This window comes from Phaethon lepturus, unplaced genomic scaffold, assembly GCF_000687285.1.
Source record: "Phaethon lepturus isolate BGI_N335 unplaced genomic scaffold, ASM68728v1 scaffold1373, whole genome shotgun sequence".
Lineage (NCBI taxonomy): Eukaryota > Metazoa > Chordata > Aves > Phaethontiformes > Phaethontidae > Phaethon > Phaethon lepturus.
The window spans coordinates 68,260-82,385 of NW_010526724.1; the positions used below are offsets into that span (position 1 = coordinate 68,260).

Here is a 14,126-nt window from a genome sequence, read left to right on the forward strand (position 1 = left end):
TTTCCTTTGCTTTAGATGTTTCTTCTATGCTTCTACTTGAAACGACGCTTTCATAATGACCTTCTTATTTTACTTTATAGCAAAATTAAAGTTTGGGACTTGCAAGCTGCTCTTGACCCTCGTGCCCCAGCAAGTACATTATGCTTGCGTACGTTAGTGGTATGTAAAATTAATTCATTTGGGGTTGTCTGAAATCTTTTATTTGTAAGTGAGAGGCATTTTATTACATTATAGTGGGATAGGTGAGAAACTCAGGATGTTTTAAAAAAACTAGGCTGCTTCTTACTCTAAGAATGAAGAAAAACGTATATACTGCTATATCCTGAATGATTTGGATCTGAGCTTAAAAGAAAGGTCAAGTTCTTCTAGTTTGAAATTCTCGGATATTCTTAAAAAAAAAAAAAAATCAGCATGGCACTGTATCAAATCATTCTAGTTATTGGTGTGTTTCACTAATACCATTGTAGGGCTGGCTTTAAATTTCCTTGTATTAAAAAGGGCGGGAAGAATCTTGCGAGCCTTTCCCAAACCTTTCTCCTAACCCTTCATTTTGGGAGAGATGTGAAGAGGGGAGGGAGGTTGAGTCAAGTGGATTAACACAGGAACTCACTTCAGAGGACTATCAGATTTAAGGCTCTTGCTTAAGTTATATTTGTCTTTGCAATGAGGCTTTTGGTTTGTGACAGTAAACTTAATTAAAAATAGATTGGAGAAATGACTTCAATGTTCTTTTCACTGAAATGTGCATAAAATTTTACTTTGGGAGTCAGTTTGACAAGCTAGTAGCGACCCAAAATTATCGACTGTATGTGATGGTAACTGGCTTATTCAGCATGTGCTTGGCCTTTCCCACACGTAAAGAAGTGCTTACATGACAAGAAGTGTCTCCAATTCTTCTTTCTATTCAGTAGTTTTTGCATAGAGATGAGATTTAACTATCCTTTTATTCCACATAAATGCAGTGTATTTAGTTTTACTGAAAAAGTTGATTCTTTCCCTTCTGTGGGTATACAGATGGTGGCGTTGGCTTGACAATTGGACTTGATGATCTTAAAGGTCTTTTTCCAACCTTAATGATTGTATGATTCTGTGATTCTATGATTCTTTACTGTAGCTCAGGTTATAGTTTGGAGATCAGTCTGACAGCTTCAGTTAGATCTCTTAACAAAGGTAGTGAACTCATTTTAAATTTATTTAAAAAATGGATAAACAGGACAGAGGAGAACCTTTTGTGGGCTTCTTGGTGCCATTCTGAGATTTCTTGAAAGAGCTGATGGAGCATGTACTCCTCCACCACCCTTTCTTATGGCACAGTCGTTTTGATAATGATCCTTTCAGCAGCCCATCCTAGATGAAGCTGTGATGTGGTGTATTAGGGCTGTGCAAAAATGGAGTTAGCGGCAGCGTTGAATGCAGATGTTATGAGGAAGGAGCCCTGGCAGATTGTCAGTGCCAGCTAATCTTCTAAATCGCTGCTGCTTGATTGATAGGCTGCTTTTGTCTTTAATAATCTCAGCCTCTATGGCTGGCCCCTCCGGGGGAGGCTCAGGGTTTACAAGTGCTGAATTTGGAAGCTATGTGTTTTGGTGGGGAAAAAACCTTACATACGAAATCGGCTTTCCTTAAACTTGAGCCTAATTGCAACTTAACCAGCATACCAGAGTCTGAATACACCGTTCTGTGTCCAGATACACATGTGAGTACAAATGTAGTGAAATGTTACCCTCTTCTTGCCTTGCTAAGCTGACTTCCTATTGCTCGCAGGAACATTCAGGACGTGTCTTTAGACTCCAGTTTGATGAATTTCAGATCATCAGTAGTTCCCATGACGATACAATACTGATTTGGGATTTCTTAAATGTGCCACCCAGTGCCCAGAATGAGACTCGCTCTCCATCTAGAACATACACTTACATCTCCAGATAACAGTCTGCACTTTACTACCCTCAGAAGGTAAGTCTCCCTCTTTTTATTGGATCTGTTATAACTGTCTGAAATCATCACTCTGCCTGCAGGTTGGCATAGTCAAAACAACAAGCTGATGTTTTCCTTAAGAAAATAAAACCTATTTATGCCACTTCTTTCACTAGCTAGTCTTTCTGTGGTCATGCTTCAGCTTGTAAAACTTGTCATGTTATCTTACCCCCCTCTATGATCCCTCCTGTTTATAATTTGCTACTTTAGGTATTTTATGGAAAGTTATTACAGTTATCACAGCATTCTGGGAAATTGAGGAGACTTGGTGTATTGCACAGGCATTCCAGATACACTGTGAAATCAGAGCCTTTTAGAGTTCTTGATGCATCTGCTCACTATGTGAAGCTTTGTATTGAGCACTGTAATGCGTCTCTAGTAAAATGAACATGTGTATGATCTTTGGACAAAGGCTCATCAGAAATGAACAGTTAGAACCACAAATAGTAGGGGAAACTTTTGGAACTAAAAACTACATCGTGTTAGGCAACATGACAGCTCAGAGCTGTCAGGAACAGTGCGCATGAACTTTGCCTATTTGGTTTCTATTTTTCTGCAAGTCAGCTTCATTTAGTTCTCAAGCACCGTGGGTAAAAGCTCCGCTGTAGATCTGTTTGTTAGGACAGTGGATTCTTTTCCTTATGTCATCTATATTGCTGCCAATAATTGCACTTCAGACTATAAATAGCTGTGAATGCTGGGACTTGGAAACACAGAAATTGCCTTAGCAAAGCAGAGCAGTCGCCCCTTTCTCCAGTGCCCCGTCCCTGCCAGTGCTGAGACTCGATACTTCCAAGGAAGTGGAAGACACCGCAGTAAGAGGAGTTAGGAGTAACATTGCCCCAACAGGAAGGATTTATTTTATTTGAAGTAGATAATTAATAGTTTGCTTAAACATTGTGGGAAAAGCTTTCCCTGTCTTCATGTAAGCATGAATTTTCATTGTCTATCTGTATAGGTTTATCCCTGATGTGGCAATGAGTTCCTCAGGTTGTTCCACTCCTTATGTGCCATCTTTTCTTCTGGCTAGAAAATATCTTCCCTTGTGAAGACGCACTTTGCTTCTTTGAGATGCTGGTTCTTAAAAATTAATTTTCTCTCATCTGTAAGAGTTTCTCAGGAAAGTACTGGCTGCCTTTCCTACTCACTGAACTCCTACTCACTTTAAAAAAAGCCAAGATAACGTCCTCTCTGGATGGTTCTGTTGGCTCGTTACGTTTTACAGAGGGTCAAAGCAAAAAGCTGGCCATTGCTGGACTGAGTTGCCTGTCTTTCTGAACCTGTAATTACTTAATATAATTAGGCCCATGATTAACGACGAAGACTTACACTATGGTGATGAGCAGAATCAATAGTTAATGGAACTTTCCCTTAAAACCGCGTTTTAAGAACACTGCTGCAAGGGTAGTTTTAATAAAACTCACGGACTTCCTTATCCTGCCTGCTATAGGACAACAGAAATCTGAAAAGGCTGCACTGCTCAACTTAACGTTGGTACAGGGTGGGGAAGTGACGAAACGACACGGCGTTCTGGGAGATAAATCCTGAAACTACCTACAGAGCCAGGTCCTCCAGCGCTGCTTACCTGTGACTTCCACTTCAAAATTATTTCGTTTGATCCAGGATGACATACTTGCATCCTTGTTGTGGAAAGCTTGATGCTGTCACTGATGGGAATGTCCCTAGGGACTTTGTCCTGCTCCTTTTAAGACAGAGAGACTGCCATTGGCTTCTGTGCCACCTGGGTCCATGCCTAAGTGAGCTTCTGCTGTGGAAATTCCAAGGCTTGTTGAAGTTGAATGGTTTTCCCTCTCTAAGGAAAACTTTTTTCCTCCTTTCTGAGCAATTCTTCCCCCCCGCCCCCCCCCAGCCTTGCCTTTTCTGGAAGATAGAATAGGCTGCGTGAGAAGATGACAGTAGTTTTAGGAACAAGTTCTATCTATCTTCCAGCTCACACACCAGTGCTTTCTGCTGTTAACTTATAAGACAATTTGAGAATGACAAATTCTGTTTGATTTTTTTGTTTGTTTTGTTTTTTAAATTACAGAAGGCTATTAGGCAGACTGCTTTTATTAGTTTTGATTCATGGAAAAGCTATACATAGTGTGTCTGAAGCACAAAAGAAATTAGGGGTTCAATAAAATTTATATCAATTCACTTTGACCAGCAATATGCTGGTGTCTTGCTTTTCCTCTCTTGCCACATGTGGCCCACGAGACCCACTGTCACTGGGATTTGTCAGTGAAATATGAAATGCCTTTGGCAGTGTGTTCTTCCATTCAAATTCTGCACACTTGACAGTTTTGTACAACTTATGTCTGACTTGTCCCATGACGCGCAACTGAAACCATGCAGGCCTCCATATCCTGGGAGTTGATGGTGTTGGTAACGACAGTCCCTTAATAATTATTTCCTATATAGGAGAGATGCTGTGATGTCACTTTTTGACAGGTTTGTCTGACTTTGGAATCCAAAAAACATAAATCTATATAAAATTATGGTCAAACAGCTAATATTTCATTATGACATTTAATGAAACAGTTTTATATTCTTTCAAACATTATAGTTTTCTGAATTTTGAGGCAGCCCCGTACACTTTTTTACAAGGCTTGCAATGCTATGCCTCTTCAAAGCGGATCATTTTTGACAGTCCTGGCAGTTGGCTGCGAGAGTTTTATTGCTTTCTGTTGAATTCCTGTTGTTTATTGTAACATGATAAAAATTGTTACCATATGATAGTCTAATATTCTTATATTAAGTACTAGGCTTTGGGCTGGGGGAAGGGAAGTCAAAGGGAAGTGCCTAAAGATTTTTTTTTTTTTAACCTTTCCTGGGAGTTTCATATCAGAAGAGGGTAGTTCTCCATAGTCCATAAAACTGGGTTTGGGAAGTGGCAGGTGAAATCAAAGTTCAGATTTAATTACACTGAGAACTTGCACTGGCTCCAAGCTAATAATGGAGTCATGTGGCTGGAAAAGGTAACCAAAATATAAAACTGCTTGAGTTTTTTGGCTGTTTTCTTAAAAACTCATGTATTAAAGCAACTGAACTTGAATCCTGTGCAAAACTTGCTGCTCTGCAGTGTGGAGAAGAAAGGGAAATTTCCTCGCAGTTGTGTGTAGGTCACTGTTTAATAAACAGCCTTCAGCATTTAGCGAGATGAGCTGGTGGTTCCCCTGTTAGTCTCCAAGAGGGTTTTTGATTCTCACTACACATAAGAAAACCGCCAACCTGTAGGTGACCCCCCCAAAGCCTAGTGCTTTGAGAATCTTGCTCTTCAGCTGAATTCAGAGCGTATTCTACAACAAAGATGGTGTCCTGTGGAGGCGCGTCTCTCCTCAAAAGAAGGACTTCTGGCACAGAGGGACGTATTTAACAGCGAGCACCCCCTTAATGCGTTGCATAAGTGTTGCACTCCTCACAGGTATTTTGTCCTTTTAGTTTCAGCCTGGAGTGCGAAAGATGGTGTGGGCCTAACCCCCTCCAGATCTCTCCAGATGTTGCTTTTTGACTCATATCTTCTGTCAGTTCAGCTTCTCTTTTATCTTTTTCAGGGTTTCACAGTCTTGAACTACTGGATTTTTGGCTACTACATGCCTGAAGATGTTGATTGACGGCTAAAGTCAGAATTGGTTCTAGATGCTGTGTAGATGCAAAGCAGCACAATTCTATATCTAAATTTCTTAATCTTTCCTGCTCTCAGTGATCGTCTTTGAATTTACTACAAATTCACTGACTCCGAGTAGATGAATTCAGAAGCCTATCCTTCCCTGCAATGAGAAATCCAAAGCTTCACGTGTAAATCACCCATAGAAACTGAACTCTGATGGCTTGTTTTTCAGAAATAAATCAGAAGTCAAGAAAGGACTTGGCCTAATTTATATTGCTTTGCACTTTTGTCTGACTTTCAAGAAAAAACATTCTCCAATGAAATTTGGGTGCCAAACACATACCCAGAATGTACAGAGCTTTGCTTTCAATGAAGTCACCATTGTCCATTAGACTTTACTCTCATGACAGATTCAGAGCCTGTTTTGTTTGATAGGAGTGTACGTTGGACTCTTAGAAATATTTCTGAATTGCTCAGTAATATTTTTGGATTACAGTTTACTTGTTTCTGCACCAATAATTTCTTTTAAATTAAAGATTACCTGTAATTCAGGCTAGGTTATCTAAACTAGTTGTATAGCACTGTCTTTTCCTTTTAACTGTGCTCTGTACGACAGCCGTCCTACGCTTCCTAATGTTTGGTATAGTAAAACCTTTCCATGTGTGCTTGCCTCATTTCAAATACTGTATAAGCATGTAGATATAATGTACATAACAGTGTAACCTCCGGGTGCTGGGAGTCAGGATTTCCTGACACTACACACTAATACAAAATGTGTTAGCACTTGGCAGCAGGATGTTCTAACTACTGGCACTGTAGGGGTTAATATGAGTTACCTAGACATCTTCTCTGCAAAAGGAGGTTTTCAGTATTCATTAGGATTTTTTTTTAATGGGAACTACATATTTTAAAGTGTAATTTCTAAACTTTTTAAAAATTAAAAAATGTTTAATTTATGTTCTGTATCTTATATTTTTGTGCCGCAGTATTTACAGATGTCTGTCTTTGAACACCAGTAGGTCCTGGCAAACGCCTGCTGATGTCCTTCGTTAGCATTAGTTTGGCCGCTCAGTGGAGAAGATGCCATGGGCCAAAGTTAAATTTATTTATATTTGATTTGTAACACTTCCTTACGGTGGAGTGGAGGTCCCTTCAAGTCAATGCTCTGGTTACCGTGCTGATTACCATCCGAATTACCGTGCTAGTTTTCTTTTCTGTAGCTATCAGCTGTGACCATGTTGTGATGTCCTGGTCATGGTTCCTCTTTGTTAGCATGCTTTTATTAGGAAAGTAGTTTCTTCTTACGTTGTCATAGTCTCCCCTCTAATTTATGTGGTCATATAAATGCTACTGCAATTTTTTAATGTCAGAATAAGACATGGATAAATGCAAACATGAATATTTTATCTGCATTCGCCATGTGTGACTATGCCTGTCGGTGGCTTTTCTTTCATGCTTCAGTTGACCTCAGTGTGAAATCCGCTTGTTTTCCCGGGGAAGATGTGTGCTGGCACAGAAATGTATTGTCATTCCTTTGATCCTTTGTTCATCATGTGTTTGTTTTTTGGTTGTTTTTTTTTCCTCTGGCAGCACTTTCTCGGCTTTGCATTTTTCCTTTTTACAATCAGAAAGGTTAAGGGATGTCCGATTGCCGAGGGATCACTCCCACGTTACCAGTGGGGCAGCTGTGGTTAGATGCATCGTTTCTGTGTCACGTGAATTCAGAGAAAGCGTATGTCAAGGCATTACCGAACCATTACAGAAGCGTGACTTAAGGTTTTCTTCTCTTCACCCTTCACATTGAGAGAGGTGTTGGGATCAGTGTTTAAGTTAAACTCCCATTTGCGTGTTGCTACAACAATATTTATTTCATCGAGATGACCGAATGTGATGAAGTACAGAAGATTAGAAACACGCTCCTAAGCGTCCATAAGATCACTTTTTGGTAAGCTTGACAGTAGTTCGTGAAAGTGTCTTACTTTACCCTTCTCATCTAATAGCTTTAATATTAACCTGTTTAAAAAGAAAAATCTGCCGCAGCCCTGAAGAAAAAGCTATTTGTTTCCGAAGAGCGGAGTCCTCCTTTTAAATGCATGTGTAAGATTTAAATTCATGTTTTTTCCTTGGGAAGATAATGGTATTTGAACATGCAGTCTAAACTTCTTTGTGCTTTGTGTAACATAGCAGTGGACTTTTGTGATTGGCACCCAAGGAACTTGACTCCTGGGATTAATGGTAGTGATCCTGGCTGCACTCTGGACTTTGTTTTGCTAACCATAATTGAGCAACTGTACATTACTGCTACATTAATGTTTCAAAGCACTGGGATAGTCTAATTCTAACTTGTAATTATGTTTGCCAATTATCTGTTTGGAAAGTTGGTGTATGAACAGCTTCTTGAAACTGTTAAATTGTACAGATATCGTTCATGATCCTAAAGCTTTGTACTGTGGAATGTGCTTAATAAAAAAGTTTGAACTTAATTTGTCTAATAAATGGATAAGTAACGTCATCTGAACAAACATGGGTATTATGCATTAGTTAATGCAGTTGCGCTAACCCGGAGCTCGTGTTGGTAAGCGTTCCCCTTCGGGCCGTGTCGGGCGCTGGTGCCGGCAGTACTGGCCCGGTGGGCACCTTTCCCCAGTCATTTGGCAGCACCCAGAAGGTGACTACCGCGCCAAAGCATTTTGCATCCGAAACGCGTCTGCAGTGGCCGCGCTGCATGCTGTGGTTCCCAGGTGGTTTTTGACCCCTCCATTTAACTGTTACAGTGCATACTGTGGGAGGGTGGCATAAAAAACAGAGCAGAACCAGTTCACCTGGCTCAGAGGAACTTCACTCCTTGGCTCTGCTGTAGCGCTTCTGTGTTGCGTGTCGGCAGAAACCTCACAAGAATAATTTTTTTTCTTACTTTATCAAGAACGCAGGTGGAATTTTTAAAATACTACCATTTCCTTGGCTACTAAAGCAATCTGTGTTCATGCCCTGAGCCCTGTGCAGATAAAGGCTCTTCCAGTGCTAGCTCTGTCTCAAGAAAAACATCATGCTGGGTTATCTTTAGCTAATGTGCGGTGACATGAGAATAGGTGATTCAAGGTTCCCATCGTTGCCTTTTATCCCCTGGTCTTCTGTCAGTAGTTTTATTTGTGAGTTGTTTGCTTTTGAACAATTTGAGATGTCGCTGCTGCTGCGTGGTTAATGAGGTGCTCCAGTCCGTTTCTGAGCAATGGAAAGCGATTGACGGTGCAGATCCTCTGCTGGCTGGTCAAGGTCCAGGTATGAGGGCAGTGGGGGGCAAAAATGTCCTGTTAAATCATTGTGCTTCAGCAGCGCCTGAGCTGACTTCGTATCCCGACCACAGGGCTCACCAGCAACCTTCTGTTGGAAGGGTTGTTTTTGGTAAGCTGTATGTTGGAAGCACTAACCTGAAATGGTTTTAAAGGTCCTATAAATTCTGTGCTAAGAATATGAACAAAGTTCTGGCTCAGTATTGGGAAATCCAGTCTGCAAAATTTCACTCCAACATAGATTACTTGTTACTCTTCTTGGCCTAGCCTGACACTGGATAATAATTTTGAAAGCAACTTTGCTGCTGCTCAGATTGTAGCTGCACCTCAGTGAGAGGAAAGCAAGGAAAATCTCGTGTATGTTTTCTGCTAGGCGTGTACTGAAAAAATTGAAGCCTTGCTGAACTGTTCAAAGGGGTTGTGAATGGATAACGATATTCAGCAGCACAAATAAGCCATAAAAGCGCTGCGATAGATCTGCTAAAATCTGGAGCATAAACTTTGAGGTCAAACTTTAAAATTCCATCTTACCTGGGTGGCCTTTGGTTTTGGTTGTTTTGTTGGGTTTTTTCCTTGTAGTTGTAGCCTCTTTAACAGTCGTCTGTTAGCTCCCACCAGCAAACTTCATGGTGAGGTTGTGGAGGCACCTCTCTGCCGGGTGCTCCCACCCATTCTGGGGTGGTCTGGGGCCCCTTTTGATTCTTCCCTCTCACCGAAGGGTGGGAGCGAGACGCTGTCCGGGGTGCGATGTAACCCTGCTGCTGTGAAACGCCCCGACAGCGTGTGGGTAAGGGGTGTGGATCCGGGGACCATCTGGCCCCAGTTAATGAGGGGTTGTGGAGCATTCTCAGGTTGCCTTGCCATGTTACAGCAGCAAGGAGCTTGGCTGTGTGATGCTCTCAGGGCGGCTGGGGGACCCCGGGCGGCTGTTGGTCCTGACCGCCGATCGCCTTTGGTAACCGGGTGATGGGAAAGGGTTTGGGCTTAAAAACGAGGTGAAGGGGGGTGGTGAGGACCCTCAGTGCCCTGGGTTGGGGGGAGTGATGTCACTGTCGCTGTTTCTGCTCTGTGTTAGTTTACCTTTGACGTGGCAGTGGGTTGGCTCGCTTGTGCACAGCTGTGGGCATGATTTGTCAAGGACCAGAAGGGAAAAGTGCTCAGCAGAGCAAATTATTTAAAAGACACTCTTTTAAAAAGTCCTCTCTGAAGATACGCCGCAGTGGGCCGGGCTGTTGTTCTTGGGCTGTGACTATCTGGCAAGAAGGTTTGGTGTCAGTGGCTCTCCTGACTCTGGTTTTCCCACCGGACTGCGGTTCTCCAGCCTCATCTGTCACCCTGCGGAGGTGGCTGCCCGTCCGTCACTGCTAGGATTGGTTGCTACCCTGTGTCTGTGCATGCAGGGAAGTCACTCTTGGATCTTCCACTGTGTCAACGCTGCAAGGCAACAGCTTCAGGTCAGACGTGCAGCCTGGAGAAAAGGCTCCTCTTGAATCGGACTCGGCTCAGCTGGGGCTGGCTGTCGAGGTCGCAGTCGTATTGATGGGGATAATTGGGTGCAAAGGCACTTCAGTCAAGTTAAGCAATGGGAAGTGCGGTTGAAGGAGGCACTGGGAGGGAGAGCAGCGGGGTGAGTGTTGGTGGGGTGAGCAGGAGATGTTTAGGCCTGATATTACAAACTCTCCAGCCCAGAGCTTTCTCCTTGGTGGTGCAGAGCTGAGCACTCCAGGGCTGAGTGTTTGCTTGACTTTGCTGAACCTCTCCCCTGCTGCAATGTGGGGTTTTTTCCTTCCCAGGTGCCTGCTCTTCATTTACCTTGGTCTTCATTTACCTTGGCTTCGCACTATTTCCAGAAGATCTTTTTTTTTTTTTCCTGAGCAGCTGTGAGATGGAGAAGACCCAAGTGGGGACTGAGAGCAGGACTGCCAGGGCTGTGGGACAGAGGGTGGGGGGGCCCAGTGGGAAAACTTGCAAAGACAGGATAACTGGCAGGGAACACTTGGATGCAGAGGAATATCTTGCTTTCCTGTCCCATCTGAGTCTGCTTGTACTTCTGTGGAGGCTGATTGTGCCAGATCTCCTGCCATGGGGCAGCAGTTACAGGGAATGGGAGTTTGGGGTGTTTGCTCTTGTCTGGCTCACCTGCGGAGGCTGCCCAGCACAGCCCTGCAGCTGGGCAGACATCAAACCTCTTTACTAGGCTGGAACTGGAAGCTTTTAATCTGTTTTTTAATCTAGTGTGAAGATAACAGGCCTGTCCTGAAGCCTTTCCAATTCCTCGTGTAAGCTGGAGGGTGAGTGGCAACATGTTTCTGGGACAGATCTTTCTGGCTATGTACGTATGAACAGCTCCAGCTGCCCGCTTGTAATGGGTCAGGTAGAGGTACAGCCTTGTCTTGAATAGCGTAAGGACAGCTATCAGTCACAACAAAGCTTTGCTAACTAAATACTTTCTTTAAAATATTGTTGCAGCTAATGGTTTCCTCCTGTTAACTGTTTGCCAAGCTCTGCACCCCCGTCCTGTTCAGTGCCCGGAGCTCTGACGCGCGCTCAGCCCAGCACCCCTGTGGTGCCTCCTTACTCCTTCCTTGAGATGTTTGACTCCATGTTGCTTCAGTGCCGTTGTTGTGGCTTTTATGCTACAGGAGGGTAGCATATGCAGCGAGTGACAGCTGTACAAATGCCACTTCTGGCAGAGCAGGAGCTGCTTGTCGGCAGTGAGGTGACTCTGGGAGCATGTGCTGAATTGAGGAGGCACCTGGGATGGATTGTTGGCCTTTCTTCCCAAAGCTTTGCAGCGACGTGTGCAGAACCGGGTGCAGGGAGCATTACAAAACCTTCCTGCACAAAAAGCACCCGCATACATTGCTCCTCTGCCCTTCAGGGGAGCAGGGATGAGCCTGCTTGCTCTGGGGCTGGAAGTGCCCTGGTGAGAACAAAACTATTTGGGTCAGGGTGGAGCAAGCTTCCTTCAGTGTGCAGAGGTGAACCTGCCTTGGAGCCCTCCCACGCGCGGGTGCAATGTGCTTCCAGTGTGCCTGTGACCGCAGACTCCCCAGGCAGGGCTTTGGTGGCTGTTTTCTCACTTGTTCCTGGTTTTGAACTCATGCGTTCATGGTTTTGCTGGTTTAAGTCCCTATTCTGGGTTGAAGGGCTGCGACTTTCAGAGCCTGGGGGTTGGTGTGGGTCAAGGCAGCCACTCAGGCAGGTTGAGGGGATGGAGATGGTCCCCCCCAACTGTCCCTGGCTTCCCGGGCAGGCAGAGCAGGAGCTGAGCATGAGGGTGATGTGCTCCTGGTCCTCCCTGCTGCTGCGGCAGTTTGAGGCCAGGCCGAGGGCTTTACAGGTCCCACAGCGTTGCTGGCAGCAATGGAGGCCCAAGGCTGCAAGCCACCCGCGTGCGTGGCCAGGGCCCTGCTGCAGGCAGCAGGGTCTCTTGGTCTGGCCCAGCATCTGCTGCAGAAAGTTCTTCCAAACCCACCCTGCCACGCATTGCAGAGGCCGTGTGCTATTGGATGCTCTGGTCTTAATTGCAGAGATAAGAAAACGAGAGGTGATAGATTAAAAGATGAGAGTTTTATCAGGAAAGCTTTAGGAAGCGTTCTGGGGATCAGGTGGAAACAATCATGGACATGTTCAGCGCAAGGATAGCTCAGGGCCAGCAGTGTGCTGGTGAAGGGGATGGCGGTGGCAGCACATGTCCCCTCCTGCCCAGGCCCCCAGACAAGAGCTGCTGTGGGCAAAACATTGTTTTACCCCCAGCCCTTCATGACTGAGGCAGCATGTGGCTCTTGGCTACTAACTAGGACCTCAATAGGCCGGGGAGTGGCAACCGGAAGGCTGGTGCTGAGCACTTGCACACTCATGATGTGCTCTGAGGGCTCGGGAGGCTATAGGGGACTAGGACCTGTGACTGGCTGCTCTGCAGCACTCTGGTCCAGTGAAGGCTTTGGTGTCCCCATGGTCTGAGCTGGTTTCCAAGCCTGGGTGCTTCCTGCTGGCTGCACGGGGCCGTTAATGGTGTTGGGTACCACCTTGTCCTGGCCCCTTTCCCAAATCTGCCCAGCAAGCTGGAGCTTTTCTGCCTCTTTTCCAAGGGATGTCCCTTTTGTCCTCATGCATCGGGGTTTCATTCTGTCTTTCTGAGCTCCTTCACCCCAGAATCCACTTTGCCTGTGCCTCCACCACGTCCTCATCCCCAGCACAGCGCTACCTCCTCTCCCAGCACCCTTTCACACCCTCAGACAACAAAACTACGGGGCCAAACTCTGCCACGGCCTGCTGGGGATGGCAGCATGGCTGTGCATCTCCAGCAGCCACAGCAAACAGGTTGTGGGTCCCTGCGCTTGGCACCCACCGCCTCGCCTGGGCCCGAAGGGTGGGTGCTGCCAGCCCTGCCCCAGCCCCGCCGCTGCTCTCCCCTCCCAAGAGCCGCCCAGCAGCAATGCGGAGCCGCTGCTTGCACAAGTCAAAAGCCTCCGGGAGGATCGGAAACAGCAATTTTCCCTTCTGGAGAAGCGCAAGGGGTGTATATTTTTGGAGGTTTATTCTTGGTACTTGCTGGAAAGGCTCCACGAGCAGCAGCGGCCATGCGTGCCAGCAGGAGGAGACGATGGATGGGGGCGAGCACCTGCTCTGGGGGGACCTTTTCCCTCTGGACATGGAGAACAAGCTGCAAAAGGATCCCGCTATGTGCGCAGGTGGCTGTCACTCAGCTCCAGCATGCTCGTGCGAGGTGTGTCGGTGCGGGAACGGCTTCCCTCGCAGCCGGCAGCACAAAGGGGGTGGCCGGGCTGCCAGAAGCTGCCCCCAGCCTCCGCTAGCCAGGCCTGAGCTAGGCGCCCCCCAGCCCCCGCTAGCCAGGGTGGAGAGGAAGCCCTGGGCTGGGCGGCCCCTTTTCTATCTGGAGATGGGCTTCAGACTGAAGTAGAAACAGCTTTCCTTGTCTGAATGATTTAAAGAATCACAAATTCATCTTTTCCTTGGCACAGGCCAGTGCAAATAAAGTGAGATGCGTTTGTATCTCTTGACCACTTTTTTCCCACAGTTGAAAATTTTGTATTTTCTTTTCCTCCTTTTTTTCCTTTGAAGAAGCCCTTTGAAGGTTTTATTTTTAATGTCCGAACACATCATGCTCAGAAGAAAAGTTTATTTTTTCTCCTGTAAGTCTTCCACCAAGACAGGCTGGTGCTTCCACATTGGAGGAGCTGGTGAGCTGGGGACCAGAGACTTTGGCTTTGCCAGACGAGCCTCTC

The 14,126-nt window shown here is 45.5% G+C and overlaps 1 protein-coding gene across 1 annotated transcript in view; it reads left to right on the plus strand.

Annotated features, from left to right (window-relative positions):
* The window catches only part of FBXW11 (F-box and WD repeat domain containing 11), a 59,235-nt gene extending 51,171 nt beyond the window's left edge, over positions 1-8,064 (plus strand). The window contains exons 11-13 of the mRNA XM_010283137.1: positions 81-159; positions 1,765-1,953; positions 5,529-8,064. Of these exons, the coding sequence (XP_010281439.1) occupies positions 81-159; positions 1,765-1,926 (241 nt within the window). The 3' untranslated portion in view covers positions 1,927-1,953; positions 5,529-8,064. The remainder of the gene's footprint in view (positions 1-80; positions 160-1,764; positions 1,954-5,528) is intronic.
* Positions 8,065-14,126: the final 6,062 nt, after the last annotated feature.